The 21,916-nt window shown below is 41.3% G+C and overlaps 1 protein-coding gene and 1 long non-coding RNA gene across 7 annotated transcripts in view; one reads left to right on the forward strand and one right to left on the reverse strand.

Annotated features, from left to right (window-relative positions):
* Positions 1 to 20,816, reverse strand: part of ARFIP1 (ARF interacting protein 1) — a 35,573-nt gene extending 14,757 nt beyond the window's left edge. Inside the window, exons 1-5 of one of the 6 annotated variants that reach the window (XM_083631293.1) lie at positions 20,633 to 20,813; positions 14,910 to 14,989; positions 10,302 to 10,403; positions 1,634 to 1,742; positions 1,124 to 1,219 (exon numbers count right to left, since the gene is read on the reverse strand). In XM_083631293.1, the coding sequence (XP_083487419.1) occupies positions 1,124 to 1,219; positions 1,634 to 1,742; positions 10,302 to 10,403; positions 14,910 to 14,987 (385 nt within the window). In that variant the 5' untranslated portion in view covers positions 14,988 to 14,989; positions 20,633 to 20,813. Of the gene's footprint in view, positions 1 to 1,123; positions 1,220 to 1,633; positions 1,743 to 10,301; positions 10,404 to 14,909; positions 14,990 to 20,249 lie in introns of all 6 variants that reach the window. The other 5 variants (XM_083631294.1, XM_083631295.1, XM_083631298.1 and 2 more) reach the window with 5 other exon arrangements.
* On the forward strand, positions 1,749 to 2,554 carry LOC310770567. Its single transcript, XR_014552278.1, has 2 exons — positions 1,749 to 2,139; positions 2,443 to 2,554. It is a non-coding gene; the product is annotated as an uncharacterized lncRNA (long non-coding RNA).
* Positions 20,817 to 21,916: the final 1,100 nt, after the last annotated feature.

Here is a 21,916-nt window from a genome sequence, read left to right on the forward strand (position 1 = left end):
AGTTTTATGATATGTTCCTTCATAGCAATACTCATAGCTAACTAAAAAAAAATGTGTGGCATTGCAGCTTGCTAGTACAAAGATGAACTGTCAGGATGGTGTTGACTCCCACAGATGATGTTATTTTAGTATACAGGATAGAGCATGTTGAGAAGAAGCACACCAGCTCCTGCAATTCTAAAAGCTGCAACCTGAGATGTTTGCTATGTGAAAGCTAACAATCCAGTAGGAACATGTTTGGGCTATGACCTAAACATTAACAACCAATAGCAACTTTAGGAAGGTATCAATTCATTTGATTTCTGCAAATGATCCAGCAGAGCCACAAGCAAGCAGATTTTAAATTGCTGTAAACCAAAGTATTATCAATTCATTCTAAGTGGCTCATACAATTACTGGATAGCAAGTGCTTTCTATAACCTTTAAAATATGTTCACATTTCCAACCATGCATGAATCTAATTTTTAAAAGGCTAAAACATGAAGGCCTCAGGTACATTTAGAGATTTCAGTGCTGATCACTGACACATACTCTCAACTTCATCATACCTCAAATAATGTCTGCAGAATACCCTACACACAAAAGCCTTCCTCAAACTGATGTCCTAAATGGGTTTTGGGCTAAACTGCCATCAGCCCCAGCTAGCATGGCCAATGTCCAAGAATGATGGGAGGTGTCCAAAACATCTGGATGGCACCTGGATGGGGGAGGCTGCCTTATACAATAGACCTGGGAAATACTCTACCCTTTCAGAACAAAGTACCAACACTAGACTAACTTGATCAAAGCCAAGCAGTCCATGGTATAGCCTTGGAAATTATATATTCCTGTTATAATGGAGAACTAATGGAACACCACTACCACTACAAGAGAAAACTGCAGTAGCAAGGTCATTCCTCAGATCATTCTCCTGATGATAATATTTGTTTGATCATGTTTAATAGTAAAGAAAGATAGTATACAGAAAGAAAAATGCACTGGTTACTTTGCCAAGTGACAGAACCATGAAAAAGCAGCTGTTATGCTTAGCAATAGCAAGTAAAGGAATCATAACAAATTATCTGCTAACTTGGGAGTTAGTATTGTATCAGCAAGAGTGTTATCTGCTTAAACCTCTGAATACCTTTCGGCATAATTAAATCACTCCCTTGTTCAGCCAGTCTGCTAGCAGCTGCGCTGCTAGGAGATACAACAGGTGACATGGGTAATGACGAGGGACCTGAAAACGGGACATACACCATGAAAATCCATCCTTATTCGATCAACACATTACATGTACACAAAATACTGGAGAAACTAGACTGAAACTTGTACATCAACATTTCATGTTAGGGCTGCTTTGAAACAGAGGCAGCTCCATTATGGGGGCTGCTCCACAGGGCAAGCCCTTTTGTGTATACTGACCATTTATTTATCTCACCACCACCACCACCATGAACTAGCCTTTAGAACTCAGCAGAGTTTTTTCATGTACAAATTCATTGAATGAATTGCGAATAGACATATTCTCTGGCCAAAGTGCTTTTTTAAAAAAAAAACATACAAATGAGTAACAATGAATACTACATAGAATCCCTTTTCTATCATTAATGTATTTGTAGTAAATATTCTTAGTTCATCAGTAATTACTTACCTTGAAATGGTCCAGCTTCAATGATTCCCTCTTTGGTACTGTCGAAGCCATGTGATGTAATTTGGGTTTCAGACAGACCAAGTCCAGCTGGTATTGAGTGCTTCAAGTCCTTAGAAATGTTTGAATAAAAAGGGAAATCCATGTAAAGATCCCAGATAAAGGAACTTGTAGGCATTATAACAACCTATCAAGCTCCTCTATAACAAGGCATTTGACAGCCTAGAATCTAGTTTATGGTGTCATGAGATTCTATTATGATGACTTAACACAGTACAGCTTTGCAGTCTGCATCATACATTTCACTTACATTTGTGAACCAGGTGCTATATGTCAGGGGTGTCCAACCAGTAGATCGATCCCTGGATGACTGTGGTGCACCGCGGGATCCCTATAGATCGTCAGTAGTGATAAACAATGGAGTGAAAGTTCCCGCCCCCCACTGCTCTTTTCCTTTGTTGTGTCAAATGGGTATTTTGCCAACGAGTTAGAAAACATCGTTGTTATAGGTGAGCGGTGTCCGTCCCCCACCCCCCAAAAAAATAAAGCTAACATGCTTTGCTATTCCTCCCTAAAAGAAGCTCAACAACTTTGGCTTCGTCCCCCCCTAAAAAAAGGTCAACAACTTTGGCTCTGGCTCTACTGGGAGTAGTTCGCAGTCTCTTGGGAGTTGGATGTGCCTGCTATATACCAATGGTTTACAAGGACAAAGTGGTTTCTATTAGGAACATGGGGAGGGCAATATAACTTGTGGTCTAGAATGCACCTTGATTGGGTCAATATAGTACTTATATCCAATTTCTTTCCTAAAGGATTTTGCTTTGACTTCAAGCATCCCTCTGCCATTTGGAAGGCTTAAGAATGAGACGAGTTCCATCAAGTTCAATGCAACTGCATTCTAAATAAATGTGTTTAGGACATTTAGTTTTATAATTTCTGCCTTAGAGAATATCTCTTAAGTTTGGGATACCTTACATATAGAAGCCACTTCTTGCAACAGTTTACTCAACAAGCCAAATTTGGTGAATATAGTTATGAGATGATAATAAAACATAACAGTTTCTAGCAAAAAGCTTTCTATTATCATTGTCCTCATCAATAAACTGAGCTAGCCCTAACAGCATGTTAGGAAAATGTGTGGTATCAAGCACAACTTAGTGCCACAAAGTCCCCAGGGCTCCATTCAGAACCAACCTGGGTCTGATACAGCATGAATTAAGGCTTAGACAAGAATTTGGATCCCACTGCTTCTTCCCCCCAATTTAACCTGGTTAAGGAGGGGACAGCAGATGCCCCAGATTTTGAGTTTTCACACAGCAAGCTACATTTCCTCCGCTGCTCAGTGACAACAAAGGGAACTGCTGGTATGCCCAGGTCCTAAGCCTAAGGTATTTACTGTTGCCAGTCCTCCATGCAACTGACCCACAGTTACGGGAAGGTTTGAGAAAGAGGACCTGGGAGCAAGGGCTGATCGAGCAATTCCAAAATGAACACAAACGTCAGAGATTTGCATCAAATTCAGAAGGTATTTGAAATGGTTAAAAAAAACCAACTCCCTCCATTCCCCAAATTGGGAACTATTTTACCTTAAAAAAAATTAAAAAGTTTTTTAGAAGTTTACAGTTAGACATTATGGCAGGCTATAGTTAGATGTTGCCAAAACAAACCCTTAGAAACTTCAGACTTACATGCTTCTGCTTTCTTCTTCAATCCTTATTTGCAGCAAACTATAGCTTGCAATTTTATACATACAAGTAATCTGTAATTTGCACTTGCCTGTAGACTAGGATCAAGCTTGGTTTGTAAGCTGGGACAAACCCCAAGATGTATCAGAGGTAGGGACTTGCCATGTGTCAGGGGAAGGAGGGAGTGCAGAGTTCTAGGTTCATGCACATAATGTCAAACAATGGGCAGCATTACATTTGACTAAGACGTAAGGCTCAATTTAGACAAGCTATTAACTAAATTTAACTTTGGATTTGTGAAATATCTGAACTGATAAACTATGGTTCATGACTTGTTGGTTAATCAAAATAGGAAATGGTTTCAAGTGGATTTACAAACCTCAATATAAATAATTATGGTGAAACAAGAACCCACTCTAGTTGTGATTGCAATTTGTTTTAAACTGTTTTCAATGTTGTATTTTACACTGTGCTGACCAATCCTGGGACCTCATGGTGAAAAGCTAATAATAATAATAATAATAATAATAATAATAATAATAATAATGAAAATTAAAGGAGACAAGCATCTCTAGCCCAGGGTTTGCCATTACCTCTGGTAGCAATAGCATTGGCATGTCTGTGGTATGTTAGTGTAGCTAAGATTTTCTCAACATAATGACTAATAATGGCTGAGTAGTTCAAGAAATACTACACCACAGTAAAATGAGGATATAGTCAAACCTCAGTTGTTGAACATAATCCGTTCTGGGAGACTGTTCAACTTCCGAAACATTTGACAACCGAGGAGTGGCTTCCAATTGGTTGCAAGAGCTTCTTGCACTCAAGCGGAAGCCGCGTCAGACATTCAGGTTCCGAAAAATGTTCGAAAACCGGAGCATTTACTTCTGGGTTTTTGGCATTCAGGAGCTGAAACGTTTGAAAACAGAGCCGTTCGAGAACCGAGATTTGATTGTATAAATGAATCCTACAGCTGCATCCTAATTTGTCCACACCAGGGCTGAAATCATAGAAGTCTGTGAGTCCAGGCTTCTCACTGCATGTATTCTGCTTTCATATTAAAAGTCAGAAACTTACATGCTAACTTATAGAAATAAGGAAAGTTGCAAAGGTAGCATTCTGCCACCCAGCAGTATGGCAGAGTTAAGAAACACAGTTAACACCCTGCTACATTTCCCAGCATTGCATAGGCTGATCAACTAAGTAGGATTTTTTTATTTCCCCTTTTTTTGCCAGAAATACAACTTACATTTCAGTTGACTAGCAATCACTGCCCTGACTGACGGAATAGGCACTGATTTCCTTTGGTATGGATGCTTATTTCTACAAGAAAACTATGTGTGGTTTGGGGTTTGTTAGTTTTTTTAAAGGGAGAGAGAGAGAGAGAGAGAGAGAGAGAGAGAGAGAGAGAGAGAAGAGAGAGAGAGAGCTGACTTATGGTGTTCCCCTCAGCCCTGGTAAACCCCTTAAATATCCTCAACAAGATTTGACAAAGATATGAACCAGATTTGCTTTTCAGTGGCTTTCTCAACTTTATTCCCAGGTACAAATCTCGGTTTTCTGAATCATTCTGTTACCTGCCCATTCTGCTAATGCTCTATAGAAGTATGCTGCTCTGTGGGACCTCTGTACAATATTCCTCCCTAGAGTCACTCTCATCCCCTTACCACACCCAACTTCTGGCACATCTGAAACATTTTCTTGTTTTCAACTAAGTGCCAAAGTCTTATAGCAATGAACAAACACCAGGGATTAAGGCTTTAATCTCTAATCAAGAGATCCAGCCTCTATTGAGAAAGGTTGTCAGCATTAGTTTCAAAACCACAATGTTAATGACCATAATAGGCACAAAAAACCATGCCAAAAGCCTACCCATATCTCAATTTTTAGCTCGATGCTTTAAAAGGTTTTAAAAAACATGTACAGTTTCTGTAACTTTTTCAAGGCCTGGTTGGAATAGGGCACCTGCTTTATAGACAACTCTCTCACCAACCTTTTGTCATTTTAATGTAATTCACTGGCAACTCTTTGAAATGCAGAGTTGACAATGACCAAAATCCACAAAGAAACATAAAAATGAATGATGCCTATTCTCAGCTGCCTGTAGCTTTAACAGGCTGGAATCCAAATGGTCCAAGCTACCCCAAACAAACACTCATATAACTACATATAGGCTACCCTCTATAACATATCCCCCCACTATTCAGCCCATCTCTAACCCTAACTCCCCTTCTCCCACATTGTATGTCGGCACAACACTCTAGGTTTGACAGACAATGTAAGGGGAGATACACACAGGACAACCCAGACGGGTTGGCAGGAAAACATCACATATAACAGACATACAAAATGGCTAGCTTAAAAGCAACTGTACTAAACTTGAGGGAACTGGGAAACCCTATCAAAAGAAAACACATCACCTCGTATGTAAGCACAATGAAATCACACGTTGCCTTTCTACAGGAAATACAAATACAGGAAGCAAACTCCTGAGTGAACCCTGCTTCATTCAACAATGGGTGGCCCCTGGCTCAGGTAAGGTCTGCGGGGTAGTCCTAGTACTCAGTAGAGACCTAAATTTTAAAGCCACAACAGTGCTAAAAGGCAGATTCATTTTTGCTAAAGGGGTACTAGATGGGAAACTAAACTGACAAATGGATCCATAAATGCCCCAAACACAAAACAACTAGAGTTCATCCAAAAGACACTAAGCAAATTCCTCTCCTTCTCCAAAGGGGAAGCAATCCTAGGAGATGACCTCAACCTAAATATGAGAGGCACCTCCCTAAAAGACATCCATCCTACAACCCCATGGGCAACCTTCCTCAGTGGGAAACCCCAAACAATTAGAGACTCTTCCAAACTACTGAAAATTCAAAGAAACAGAGGCCTTTATGACAACCAGGGAGAAAAGAACCTAGGAGACACCAGCCACACATTCCAGTTTGAATGCCATGGCACAATGTCCAGACTGGACAGAATTCAGCTCACACAAGGCCTGATCCCCGTGGTAGAAACAACAAACATTGGTAACATTAAAATCACAGACCACACCCCAGTAGAAGTTACTCTCAAAATAGGAGAGGAAACACAAACAACCCCATCACGGTCCTTTAGCCCCGTCCTAATCACAAACCAACTGGCTAGAGAGAGTCTCTTGAAAACTCTCCAAAGCTACTTTAAGGACAATTATGTGGGCAACATAATAACCCCCTCCTCTGGGACACAATGAAAGTGGTCACCAGAGGAGCCTGGATAAAGGAGACAGCATCCCTTAAAAAACAAACCTCCAAAACTGGTAAATAAGAACAATAAATTACGACCCTCTCATCACACTACAAACAGGAGCAAAAAGCCTCCTTAAACTCATAGAAAAAACAAAAAAACAAAAGGGGGGGGGGGAATTGACTCTCCAGAAATCAATAAAACAATGATTAACATCCTATACTCTAAACGGCACTTTTACAAATATGGAGGGAAGAACTGGGGCTGGGGCTGATGAAGGGGAAGCAAGATTCATGTAGCTGCTTCTTTGGCGGCTGATGGATCCAAGTCGACTTCTGGGGAGGTATGGAGTCTCCCAGGGGGCCCTTGGACCCCATGCCAATGTCAGATGCTGGAGTGTGCTGCCCTACAGCTCTGACTTTAGAAAATGAGTTTAGGAGCTAAAGTCCCACGTCAGAAAATCTGCAGAAACTTGCATTTTTGGCAGCTGTGAAGCCTTGAGTGACTAAAAGAGTAACCTAGACCAAAACCAATTCTTAAAAGGGGGCAAAACCCAATATATAGGTCACAGTGCAGAATTAGTTATTGGAAAGTCTGCCCTACACACCAGGCATATGAAACCCCCTTCCAACTTCCCCTCTGCAATATTTCTCCTCCTCTGTGGGGCACACCTAGAAGTGCTAATATGTCAAGTGCTCCCAAATGAGCAAAGATGAGTGATGCAAGCATTCAAATGACAAAGATAATTTCCTGACATTATTTATACAGCACAAGGCAGTAACTTTACTTGTGTGTCCCGCAGAATAATTTAGTCTGCTGGGTTTCCTGTCCTAAAGAGTAGTTAAGAGGGACCTGCCAGCCAGGACTCCATTGAATGGGCTACCAGTAATGAAATCAAGGGTGCATATACTTTCTTCCATTTGAACTCGAGCAATTAATATGATAACGTCGTCTATTCAGCATTACTCAAGAACAGATTTTGAAAGCCTTTTGTAGCTTCTAGTGTAACAAAGTGATAAGAGGATTCCAACTAAAACATAAGGAAAAACTTTCTGATGGTAAAAGCTATTGTTTTCCAATGCACTGTCTAAATAATTAAATACCTTAATCTCATCAGCTCTGATCTTTTAATACAAGTTTGCAGCAATTAATTTCTACTACTTTCGCTATGCAAGGGACTTGGGAGCAACATGGAGTTGTGTTTAGGAAATCCTTCTGACAGGCAATAATGATTTCCTTCAATCAAAAGCCTTAGTGCCGTTTTAAGTAACAGCAGCAGCAGCAGTGGCAGCATTGTAACATCCCACACCATGGGTAGGCAAACTAAGGCCCGGGGGCCGGATATGGCCCAATCGTCTTTGGATGGTCCGGGAATCAGCGTGTTTTTACATGAGTAGAATGTGTGCTTTTATTTAAAACACATCTCTGGGTTATTTGTGGGGCATAGGAATTCGTTCTCCCCCCCCAAAAAAAATATAGTCTGGCCCTCCACAAGGTCTGAGGGACATTGGACCGGCCCCCTGCTGAAAAAGTCTGTTGACCCCTGTCCTGCACAGAATGACACAATGGGAAGGGCTGCCCCCATTATTTCCATAGATCCATTCTGTAGCAGCATATTGCAACACTGCTAGGCTGCAAATTGCAGCTCCGCTGACATGAAGTGGCAGCAAGGCTTTTTAAAATCTTTAAATAAACTGGAAAACGCCCTGCCACATCCTCCCATATTGGTACGTTCCTTCCCCTCTGAAAATTAATAGATCTGATCTCTCTCAATAGTTGTTGAAAATGCTCTCCTACTTTTACAAAGGCAACAGATGATTCTACAAACTTTTTATGGGCACAGCCAACCAGCCAGGTATAAAACATAAGATTTTTTCAAGTCTGAAAGAGGTTATCCCTCAAACCACACAGCCTATACCAGAGCAACCCCTAGTGGACAAAAAGTATGTTACAATTTCATTTTATTCATGCAGTGTTTATTTTACAATAGCAATCCGTGTTTGGCAAGAATTATTTCACTTAACATTGTCAGCCTTGTAAATAAGCCAACAAAAGTTGCTAGTCTGCTTATGGATAATTTTAATGGGAGCATGATACTTTTACATATCCAGAAGATAAGCCCTAATAACCAACACAGACCATATTTGTAGGTCTCCTGCAGCCAGAAAAAGGTGCTCTTTGCAAAAAGGAGTAACACAGAAAACATTCTAAGAAAGTTAAAAATAATTAACTTCAAAGAAAGCATGCAAAACAAGGACACATATGCAAAATATTTCTACACCCTCAGCACTGATTTTCATCACTTATTACTTTGACCAGCCTCTCCATAGCCACCTAGACAAACCTTTTTTCATCCTTCCCATCAATAACAAACCTTCAGAATTCAGGCTGCAACTTCATACTCACTTACATGGGAGTCCCACTGAAGTCAATGGGGGCTTACTGAGCAGACATCTAGGACTGCCGCAACACACTGCTATCCTGTCATTTACAGTCACCCCACCACCACTTGCTCCCACACCTCCCCTATCACTCTCAGCAAAGAAAGCAATACTTAGATATTCTTTTCCTCCTGTTCTCTCAAATCACTGCAGCTACATTAACTGTCTGATTCACAAAGCAGTTAAGACAGAATCCTCAAGTTCAAACTGACACAGCACCATGATCCCATCAGTTAGTATCAATGGAATGCTATTTCAAATAGCAATCATAATCAACGGGTGCTGGAGGGAGGTGGCAGCACATTCCTACTTTGCTTGCAAAACATGCTGGTCCTGTGAGTCTGGTGCTGGAAGGGAGGTGTTTGTGGGTGGGTGGTGGCTGAAGCATGTAGCTCTTGCTCTCCTCCCCATCCCTTTGTGGCTTGAGGTTGGGAAGCCTTGTGCCTCATGTACTTGCAGGCACATATTCTCATCCTGCCTGTATTAACAAGCCCTACCTACCCAAGCAAAATTCCTGGTCACCACAACTTGATAGAAATTAAGCATATATTTCAAGTCCCAGAAAGCTAATGTTTCAAAATACAACTAAAGTTGGAGTCAACAAGGAGAGAATAACCTGAATAGTCTAGCAGTCTAATACGTTCTCAGGTTCTCTGATTTATTCACCTGGATATTGGACTTTCCTTATTCCCAACAATCAGAACAAATTATACTCTAGAAAACATTAAATGAAATCTACAAATAACTTTAACTGCAAGAAATTTAAGCATTACAGCATCTTACTCTTCTATGTTTTATTACTTTTATGGAGTTATTTGCAACATATCTTGTGATTTGAAAGGATAAAACCTATATTCATCTCTAGACAAAAGGCTGGCAAGCCTTCTTCAAGCAGGAGAACATTAGATTAATCTAGGCAATACTTTCACCCTATAATTTGCTTGCTCCAGGCATTAATCTAATTTGATTATTAGTAAAATTCTCAGGGATTTAATTTACACTATACTTTTATCACCATCACCATCATTATTTATTAATATATGTGTTGCCCAATGCAAAATGCCACTAGGCAACTTACAGTACCACAAATTCTGTTTTTTAAAGCAAAAATATTTTTTAAAGCAAAAATAGTTTTTTAAAAAAAAAACTAACAATAGAAAACCCCCATTTTGAGCTGATCTAAATATGTGCAAATTCATCATTCAAAAAGTAACACTCCCCATGAAAAATATTAAGCCACTAGCTGAGAAAATATATTAAACTCAAACACTAAAAACCACTATTATACATATTGTTAAACTGCTTAGTTATGCCTCATACCCTGTTATAGTTGTGCTCATGTGTATCTTCAAGTTCTCCATTACTTGTCACAGAAATCTCTGCTGCTGAATTTTTTGGAGATTCTTCAGCCATTGAACACTCCTATAGTTTGAAGAGAAATATGTTGAGTGTTATAAAATGATATTAATATTAAATGTTTAGCTATTTCGCTAAACTACCACATTTCACTGAACCACAAAGAGGATATTTGCAGATCCCAACCCAATGATCCTATGAAACATAGCTTGTTAAATTATTCAGTCTCCTAAACAAAAAGCAAGTAGTAGATCAAGTACCCTTTGTTCAGGTCAGTCTGCTCCCACCCCAGTGCTAGACACACATAAAAACAATTGATGGCCCACATAGTAACTTCTGCCTCCTAGTCACAGTACATTAGATATTCCTGACACTTAACATTACCAAACAGCATAATATTTATATTTACTTTGGTACATGGCAACCCTTTTCAGTTATCAAAAGATGCTCACAGAAGGACTTAAGAGAACTGCACCGCATGTGAGTCATCTGCCTCTTGTTGTGCAGCCTCAAATATTAATGCCCGTAAGGCTGATGAGTGCATCTGATCAAGCACCTGATTGTCACAGTGCCAGGTAAAACTCTAGTTTCTCTATGGAAGTGTACATAAGACTAAGGCCAACCAACGGCTGTTCACTTACCTCCCATGGTGTTCCCACATTAACACTGTAGTATTATAATAGGTTATATATTTAATCTCAGCAGATGTACAATTTTGATACTGTAAACAGCGGAATAAGTAGTTTACAGGCAAACTGTTTCCTCTTTCACACAACACCTGCAATTTTATTAGTCAAAACTCATGTAACTATGGCATCTGTTTTTACAAGGTACTGAAAGCAAATCAAAAGACTAATGCACACATGTAAGCTACCGTATTTTTCGCTCTATAAGACAAACCCGACCATTAGTTTTTAGAGGAGGAAAACAAGAAAAAAAATATTCTGAATCAAATGTTGTACTAAACTATTTAATAAACAACCCTCTCCCTCTCTGCACAGCGCCTCTCCTGTGAAACGGGAGGAGGAATGGTGCCCCTTCTGTTCCTCCTCCTGCTTCGCTGGGGCGCTGCGCAGCGCCATTCGCTCCATAAGACGCACACACATTTCCCCTTACTTTTTAGGAGGAAAAATGTGCATCTTATGGAGCGAAAAATACGGTAATATGAAAACACTACATAGCTATTATCTGTAACTTTAGCTCATCTTTGCAAAACGGCATATGCCCCATGGGCTAGAGTATCTCTCTGCATCTTCTGGGTTTTGTTAGATTGTGGAAGGACCTAACGAAGAGTTCACATGACTATGTGGTAAAAGCCTGAACCAATCAAGTCACCACAGAGTACATCATGCAGAGTGACCAGTGCTGAAAGTGCTAAGACACTAGCTGGATTAGTTAAGCCTGGTAAGGGCAAACTGTAAATTACAATTTATGACATATTGTAATAGTCATTCAAGCAGACCTGCCTTGCCACAGATCAGGACACATCAATCAAATGTAGCATTCAGTTCTTAAAGCAATGGCATGGTTTGCACGTCATATTAAACCATAGTTTTAACCAAACTATGGTCTGATGTATGCTGCTTAATAGTTCCCAAGACACTCCTCTCTGTGGCTTCTACTAGTCTGTTCACTTGATGCTGAACCATGATTTCATAATATATGCTAGCAAAATCCTTACCTACTGTGGTTGGTTTCATATACCCAGTTGGCTATGAAGCTCTCTGCGTGACCTTGGGTAAGTAATAGTCTCTTAGCCTAATCTAATTCACAGGATTGTTGTAATGATAGAACAGACAGAAGGGAGAACCATGTATGCCACCTTGAGCTCCTTAGAGAATCACAGAATTGTAGAGTTGGAAGGGATCCCAAGGATCATCCAGTCCAACCCCCTGCAATGCAGGAATCCTCCCACAGAAAAGTTGGGATATAAATGCAATAAATAAACAAATCTTTTCTGTTTTCTGCCAGTAGACAGATTGTAGAAAGAAGGCTATCAGTTATGTACTTCTCTCTTTGATCATGTATGTCTCCTGAATAAAATCCACCTGCCAACAACATGCAATCCTATGTTCATGCTAGGAAATAAGGTATTGCATCACTTTCCGTAGGTGTAATACTTTTTCTATGATGTAATCAAAAGCATTGCTCTATGCAAAAACAAAAAACAAAAAAACCAATAAAAAGTTTCTCAATACAAATTAAAAGACACTTCATAAAACTTTAGTACACACTATAAAATCTACAATGCATTATATGACTCTGGAGGCACAAGTAGCCTTTGAGCCTACAGCTATACAATTCAGCACAATAGCACCATGTTCTAAAATTTAAGAAGCCTAAACACAAAATGCCCAAAATCACATCAGTCAGGTCAAAATTTAACCAGCTATGATTATTTTAAATACTTTTATATCACAAGTCTTGCTTATTTAGGGTTGTGTTCCCTGCTTTCTCAAAGCCAAAGGGAGACACCATCAAATTGTACTGAAGTCTGACTCAATATAAAAACTTACCCATGGCACATTCCTATGTAGCCTGCAGTCTCCTCATCCCCCTCCACATACTTTTAATCTGGTCTGCAACACATGTGCTGTCTGTGAGGGATGCCAGGTGAGCTTAAGGAAGACAGATTGCTCTGCCCCTGCTTTGGTAGTTTCTGGGTGGCTGCAGAGGAAAAGGTTTATCTTCCTCAGCAGTGATCATGGAAGCTGAGTGAACTTCTGGAAGAAGGAATGAGTGTCCTACCCTTCCTATCACATCTCACTTTACTGGGTGGAAAGGGGGCTTTCTTGTGTTTTTATATTGTGATTTTATCCTGTGAACTGCCCTGAGACATGCAGGTATGGGGAAGTACATAAATTTATTATCATCACCACCATCATCATCATCCTTCATTTGCAGCCAGTACATGTCTATTCAGAAGTAAGCCCCACTGAGTCCAATGGAACTGGCTTCAATCCCAAACACATTTATGTAGTGTAGTGGTTAGCAAGTCACTTTAGGACCAAGGAGACCAGGATTCGAATCCCCACTCAATCATGAAGCTCACTGGCTGACCATGCATAATGTCGTGCTTTGATGGACCCGACCCCTGCTAGACTGAAAGCAGAATGGAAGATTTTTGTGCTCCACATTCAGCCAAGCAGACTTCTCTCCCTTCTTACCTTGGGCACTCACCAGAGACATGCTTTGCCACTGCCCTGGTGATGTCCATTTTCCCCACCTAAATGAATGACTACACTTCTTTCCTATGGGGACAAGATGCATTTTGGGATGAAACAAAGCCAAGCCTGTACTCCCAACACCGCGTAGCCACTACTCACAGGGTTCTTTACAATGTACAGACTCTTCCTCCAACATTCCCAGTCAACCATCATGTGAAGCAGTTTACAAGTTAAAAAGCAATTAATTACACTGGTGGGCACAGCCACCTTCCCCTCATGTTTGTGTTTCTCTTGATCGAGTCATTCCAGAAAGGGAATGTCCCTGCCCACTACTGACATGCAGCTGCCAAGAGATCAGCACCAACTAGGAGTATTGCCCCTTACAGAAAAACAGAACTTCCCACAACTGTTCTAAAAGTTGCAGGTGTAAGCTCTGGTGGACTGCACTATGCAGAGCTTGCCATAGTACCAGGGACACAACCAACAAGGCTCTGCCCTTATCCTAAGATACAACTAGCACAACTGATGCAGCAACAACTGGATATAATCACCTGAAAGTGGCCTGGAGCATTCTGCACCAGTTGTAGCTGTTCAAGGACAGACTTAAGAGCAGGATTTGGCCATTTTCTTGTGTTCACATCTTAATAGGACACTTTGCAAGAAGTTACTCAAGCACCAAATAAGCTCCTTACCCACAAAGGGGAAGCTGTGCCCTTACAACAAAAGCTGAAACTGTAATAGTCTCTGAAATTCGGGATAAGACTAGGCAACACTTTCAGTCTCAAAATAACTGGTAGCCAAAGATCCATATTATGAGGGTGCAAACATCCGAGATGGGTATGCTATATCCCCTATCTTCTACCTGGCCGACTGCATGCTTTTCAGCTAGATCTTGCCAAAGAACAGCAGTGGGCATAAGTGGGAGGTGTGGGGGAGGGAGGTATTATGAGATTTTACGTACCAGGGCATAGTGGTGAAAGACTTCTCAAACCATCTAGCATCTGTGATTCTATCTTAATATTAATTATTTCTCTATAAACACACAAGAATCTGTCACAGAGGTCTGCCATGTGTATCTTTCCTGAAAAAGCACCAGGTGGCCCCAACCACCCAAAAACCTGTGGGGACAAAAATGAGGCTGAGGGACAACAAAAGGTTATCTATAAAATCCTCATTGTTCCTATGCTCTGACAGAAGGAGGCAATACAATGTTTAATGGGGCAATACAAAATCAAATGTAAAAATTAAATTGTTTTCAGTTAATCATGTTTTGAATTTGACAAATAATATTCTGTTATAATCAAGAACAATTAAAACAGAGATTGGTTCAATTTCCCCCCAGTCTGAGCCTGTTATTGGATTGGTTGATTATAAATCGCTACAACCACTTGTATCACCCAATCACCTCAGAGTCAGACTGGAGTTCTTCTGGAGCCTGGTGAAGTTCATCAACAGTTTCAGGATTCTTGCTGTTTTCTGACATACCTGAAAGTGAAATAAGTTGAGCATGCATTGAGTTCTTCTAAGTAACTAAATTATGGGCTTTAAGGAAGTTCCTTCAATATATTTACAAACCTTTCCAACTATATGTATCCAAGTTAGTACACTTTTCATTACCTAGCAAATGTTATCATGAAATGCAAATTACTTTTACTCTCTTTCATAACACAAGGGACAGAACAACAAGAGAATAGTTAAGGGCTCCCTCAGCTAAACTAGAACTACTAATTAAAAAATACAAATGTTCCCAAGCAATCTAAAAACGAATTACTATTAGTTCTACCTATAGATCAAAATGCTGAGACTAACACAAGAAACTCAAGGTCACAATGCTGTATACCAGCACCTGATAAGCTTTTTCAGTATTAGATATCCACAACAATATTTTAGATACAGGTAATTTATAACTTATGCACATTTAACCCTAACCCTGCCCCTGCTCCCTTTCCGGGGCCAAAATCTGCATACACGTCAGCGGTCACACGCCAATCAAACCTGCATAGCCTCATGACTATCAGTTTGGAACCGAAACAGGGAAATCTAAAAACTGGACAGTACTTTCTTCATAACAAGGGACTTTTTTAGGTTTGCAGAAATGTATTTAGTTGTAAGGGGGAAGCCCCCAGAAAAACCTAATCCTTAATTTCCAGGACCTATAGAATACTGAAGGCAGTTGAGATACAGAATGTTGAGTGTTATTAGAAAAAAAGGGAAATTGTTCTGGGTGAGCTTGTAACAGCTCTCAACGTTCTATAATTGGGATTAATTAGGGGGATTAAGGTCAAAGAGAAGATTGTCATGAGGTTAAAATAAAGCTCTTCTCCAAACTATACAGGGAGGTTTCAGGTGAAGGAGGAACCGAACTAGTACTATTTTTCTTTCCCTCTTCAGAAACCTCCCCCCACCCCCGCTTTTTAGTGATGGATAGATCTGTCCACTTGTGACCTGGGTCAATTTTACATGCATTTACTCTTAAGTATGGTCGGTCCTATCTCCACATTAATCTGATTTTAAAAAGAAGTCCATACAAATATTTATATTTAAGTATTAATTTTATCTCAATGTACATATTCCTAAACTTTCTATCCTAAAACACATTTTTAAACACACGCTGGTACATTCTGAACCAGGAACTGTACTGCAAAATTATGTTTCAATTCATGTTTAAGTCTGCGAGATATGAATTAGGTCATCTCCTTTAAAAATACATAGTCTTCATCTCTACCACTCTGATACACAGCAAATTGATCAGGTTTGTTGATGACAGTCCATCCAAATCTTTTAGCATTATACAGCACAAGAGTTACAGGAAGGTGGAAAAGAAAGAAAGAAGTTTTCCTTTATGTGGCTATTTACAATCCTCCTCACACAAGCCCTGACTAGTGTTATAAAGCTCCTGTTCCAGAACGATTAGATCCATAAACAAGAATAATCTTTTGAGAGTTGCAGAAGACTATGCTGCATACTATACTTTCTTATTTACTATATGTATGCTCCTACTTTTCCTGATTAAAAACCCTCCCCTAAACCTAAGTTTTCCTATTTCCCGGCCAAAACTAAATGCTGAGCAAACACTCTGTAGGAAGGTTATAGAGGGGAACAGGAAGACTGACTGCTGATGCCTTCAGTGCCTATTTACAACTAAACTCAAGAGACCTAGAGCATCTAAAGGCACTATCCAACTAAGGCTACAATCCTAGCCATGTCTTTTTTGAAGCAAGTTCACTGGATTCAATGTGACTTACATTCAGGCATGGGAGGTTAGGATTCCAACCTTAGCTATACTCAAGAGTAGACCCACTAAAAGCAATGGACCTGTCCACTGCAAGAATCATTTCAACAATATAACCAATTTAGAATGTTTTATTTATTCTGTAGCTAATTAAAAGTATTTCCATCACATGGCTACATTACCTAGCATACAAGAACACGCTGAACGTAAGACAGTGAAACTGAATCACATGGATTACATTACACTGATGTACATCTTGCTACATTATCATAGCCAAAAGGCAGCACTTAAAACTTTTCAAACCTTTAACAACTTTTAAATGCCATTTTAAGTATATAAACTCACCCGCTAAAAAAGAAGTTAATATTGGCACAATAGAATTAGCAGATATTGCACTATGCACTGGAAGCACTTCAGAAACTTGAAAAAATATATAACTGTTAAATATTTGAGTCTCAAGGAACAACACTAGTCCCCTTTCTTTTCAGCTATGCAGGCTGCCGGAAAGCCCATATTTCACCCCATATTCAGCTCTTACTCTTTGCTGCTCCTGTTGAAGACTCTGACCGTATGGTCTTACCATTCTAGACCTCTTTAAACCCACGACCCCTTTCTCTCTCTTCTTCCATCAATTCAGAAAATATACACTGAACTTTTTTAAAAAAACAATACAATAAAAATCAGGTCTTGTCAAAGACCTTTACTTTATGTGTAAAGGGGACATTATCAACTTGAATATTAATCTAATATTAAACAAACTCTTTCACTTCATAATGAATGACATTGTGTCAATCACAATAGAGAAAATGGAGAGAATTTTCAACAAGTGGAAGTAGTTACCATTAATCGCTGTGCTTCCTAGGACTGAGGAAGTTAAGCAATGTTCACTGCAAATTAGTATGTTTAACAGTGTGGTTTTACATGATGCCTTTCTAACCTGCCAAGAACCCACAAATACACTAGTGGTAAACAGAAAATTAAACGTGCAGGGAAGGCTTCCACTAAGTTCCACTATGCAAGTAAATTTTTTTGGAAGCATTTCTTTCACAGTTAGCACCAGCCTGCATCTAACTGGTGTGGTCAGAGGCGGATTTAAGGGAGTGTGATTGGTTCACCTGCGCTGGGTACCAAGCCGAGAAGGTGCCACAGGGGAAACCACAACAATGACTTAGAATGGAAGGCGAGAGGCAAGGGAGTGCTGAATTTTGGCATTACACAGGGCATCTCTGAAATTTGAAAACCCGAAGTCTGCCACTTGTGGGATGTAATATGAGTAGGTAGACAGAAACAGGATTTTGCGGGTGAGCATATATGAAGCAGTGACTTGGCCATGTTGTACCACCCATCAAACAGTTCATGCAGCCTGCCACATCCAAGTTTTCATTTACCGGTAGGTTATGTTGAAACTCAATGTAGCAGTCAAGTCTCATCTGTTCATTGTCTTAAAGAAGCATCTGAGTATCTTATCTTAGGTTGGATTAGGATTTGCTATATACCTCTTCCCATCACTTCCCTGTAAAACTCCCCTTCCTTGTCAGTGGGTGTAAAAGGAGAATACCTAACGCATGAATAGGCAAACTAAGGCCCGGGGGCCGGATCAGGCCCAATCGCCTTCTAAATCTGGCCAGTAGACGGTCCGGAAATCAGCGTGCTTTTACATGAGTAGAATGTGTCCTTTTATTTAAAATGCATCTCTGGGTTATTTGTGGGGCCTGCTTGGTGTTTTTACATGAGTAGAATGTGTGCTTTTATTTAAAATGCATCTCTGGTTTATCTGTGGGGCACAGGAATTCATTCATATATATATTTTCAAAATATAGCCTGGCCTTCCACAAGGTCTGAAGGACAGTGTACCGGCCCCCTGCTGAAAAAGTTTGCTGACCCCTGATCTTGGCACAGGAACAAATAAAGTCTCACTACCTACCAAGCCGAATCACAATTTGTGGACCTGGAAGCACAATTAAGCAATCTAAAATATTCCAGTTCTTTTACCAGAAATCTCAGAACTATGTCATATTATGAATCATTATGATCCCATAATATATGCATGCTATAAAACCCCCAACAATTTCCTTCAATAAAACAATATCGTAATGGCAGAAGGTAGACTATATATATGCCATTACTTCCTTTTTACACTAGCTGCCTAGTTTTTATTTATTTTTAAAAGTTATACCCTGGGTCTCAAATATAGGCTTTATTTGGTTCTGTTGTTTCTGCCTTTTCTTTTTCTTTTTTCTTTTTATGAGCATATTTTAATATTGTGTGTTGCTTTGGGGGCTTTCCAAAAAGTTGCCTAAGATTTTAAAGAAAAACACTGGTGGCAACTGCTGCTCTTTGTAGCGTGTTATTAAGTATAAAACTGTAAAAACTTACAAATATATATACTGCACAGCAAACATCATGGAATTAAAGCAGAAATACAACACAGAATTAGGTGCATGCTTTTGTGATTAGCCTTGTGTTTAAAATGTTTGCCTCTAAAGACACAGGAAAACATATCCTACTGTACAATAAAGCTGTCTTAAGGAACAATAAGCTATGACCTCCACATAAAACTGAAAGGAGAAGCATGCATGGGGCAGGTGGGGGAGGACATTCTTGGGCAAATCCTCCAAGTTCTAGTCATCTATAAAACCAGAAAAGCCACAATTCCAGAAAGAGTTGGTACAATACACACAGACTAGTGTACTCTGCAAGATGAATGCTGTGGTATAAGAAGTGCAAGAAGAGACCCGAGTACATTATTCAACTAAGCAGCAGCCACATTTGTGCATCTCACTGTATTTTGAATGTACCTGCAAAAACCATTCAATGTCTGTTTCCTATGGATGACTATTTCCTAGCTTGACCATCAGCTTCACCTACTGACTTTAGAGAAGTCACTTCCACCCTAACAATCTTTAAGAACTGATCCAATATTAAATTTCTTCATAAAAAGACATAACTATTCAAGTTTTAAATCCCAGACAGTACTGAACTACAAGTTCCATTTCACAACGAAGAAAGCTACCTTTGTGTGAACATAGCCCCAAACCTTTCATCTATAACTCATCCAAATGGCCGGGAGTCATGGATTCCGGGGAAGCAGGGCAGAAAGAAGAGTGCATGGCCAGAATACAACCCCTGAGCAAAAACAAAGCAGCAGCAACTTCACTTTTGGAAGTCAAGGGTGTAAGCACCAAGGAACCTAAAGATTTTGGTTTTTTTAAAAGGCTAAATAAAGTGAGAAAGAGAAGAAAACCAAAAAGGGCGTTTTTCCATGAGCAGCTTTGTATTTCTCCGCTGAGCACAAGTACTTCCTCCTGGGCACAAACACATCAGCTTTACACCTGCCCTTTGCCCCACCCTCCAGGAGATAAAGACCAGGAACCCTGAGTGCGCACCAGGATCCCCTTCCCGACAGGCCTCCCAAGCGGATTTGTTACCTAACAGGCGAAGGTCTAATCTTCCCGCATCGTCCTATACCTCCGTGCTGTGACATTTAAAAAATAAATAAAAATAAAGCAACACCTGTTGAGCCACTGCCTGCCAGGCAGGCTGCAGCGGATAGGAAACGGTCTCTTCCGAGAAAGAGCGAAATGTGGGGGGACGCGCCCTTCCCTCATACGTGGCCTAGGCCCCGGCTGAAGCTCCGGGGCCGCAGCAGGAGGAGGCCAAGAACACCGGCCTGGCGCCGCGGGCGAGGAGGAAGGAGCGGAGTAACGGGAGAGGCGGCGGAGGCGGCGGAACGAGAAGGGCTTCGGCGAGGGAGGCGCTGAGGGCTCCGCATCGGTCCTGTCTGAGGGGAGGGGGTTTTTTTGGGGGGGGGACACGGCGCTCATCTCTTCGTCACCCCCGCCCACAGCAGCCACCCACCACACCCTTCTTCTTCTTCTCCTCCCTCCCTCACTTGCCTTCAAGCTCGGCTGCTTCCAGCTGCTCCCCCCGCAAAAGCCACGGAAACACGGCCGAGCAGCTTAAACGGAAAGGGCTCGCGAGGAAACGGGCGCCGGTTACTTCAGCCTCTTTCTCTCACCCCCCTCCCCGCCCTGCTTCCCTCCCTGAACGGCTGCACCAACCGGAACTGCCTGGCCGGAAGTAGAGCGTCCGCTTGCTGCTCGGTAACCTTCCGAAGGGGCCGCTCTAGGCGGCGGCAGCAGCGAGGGGCCGCTTCCACGTTGCTGTCACCATGGCAACAGCATCCGGGCCTGTCGTTTTGCGGCCGGTCTCTCCCCCCCCGCCCCCACTTCTCGCTTCCAGCCTGCGACAAGCGGGCCGCGGCTGCAAACCTAGTGGGAAAAAGGGGGAGCTCCTCCGGTTGTGCAGGGCAACCAGTGCGCAGAAGTAGAATAGGGTGTCGTGCCCTTTAAGGCTCCTCCACTTCGAATTGCGGCTCGCCAGTGGGAACGGGAAGCGAAGGGTGTGCTGTGTGTGGTTTTTCCTTTCCCGCGCTCCCAGAGGTGCATTCAATTGCCTGCTGCAAAAACAAGGAAGAGCCTCGTTTCATCCGGGAACTTCCCTAAGCAGGGTTGCATTCAGGTGTTGAGATTCCAACTAAACATCAGGAACACCTTTCTGATGGCAAGAGCTGTTTGACAGTGGAAAAGGCTCCTTTGGAAGGTGGTGGACTCCTCCAAGGAAGGAGGTTTTAAGCAGAGGTGGGATGGCTGTCTGTCATGGATGCTTTAGTTCAGATTCCTGCATTGCAGGGGGTTGATGACTCTCAGGTTCCCTCCCAACTCTACAGTTCTGTGATTCCTAGGAGAGGTGGGATTGTTCTAAGTGGCAAACGGAAATACAGTCATACCTCGGGTTGAAGTAGTTTCGGGATAAGTATTTTCGGGTTGCGCGTTACTTCCGGGTTTCACCGCTCGCGCATGTGCAGACAATAAAAATGACGTCACACGCATGCACAGAAGCAGCGAATTGCAACCCGCAGATGCGGGTTGCGTTCGCTTCTGGATGCGAACGGGGCTCTGGAATGGATCCCGTTCGCATCCAGAGGTACCACTGTACAGTGGTGCCTCCGTTTACAAACTTAATTTGTTGCGGAGGTCCATTCTTAACCCAAAACCGTTCTTAACCTGAGGTGCGCTTTCGCTAATAGCGCCTCCCACTGCTGCGTGACTTCCGCTCACATCCCAGGGCAAAGTTTGCTACCCAGAACACCTACTTCCAGGTTAGCAGAGCTCGTTACC

This window comes from Podarcis filfolensis, assembly GCF_964270895.1.
Source record: "Podarcis filfolensis genome assembly, chromosome: 9".
Classification (NCBI taxonomy): domain Eukaryota; kingdom Metazoa; phylum Chordata; class Lepidosauria; order Squamata; family Lacertidae; genus Podarcis; species Podarcis filfolensis.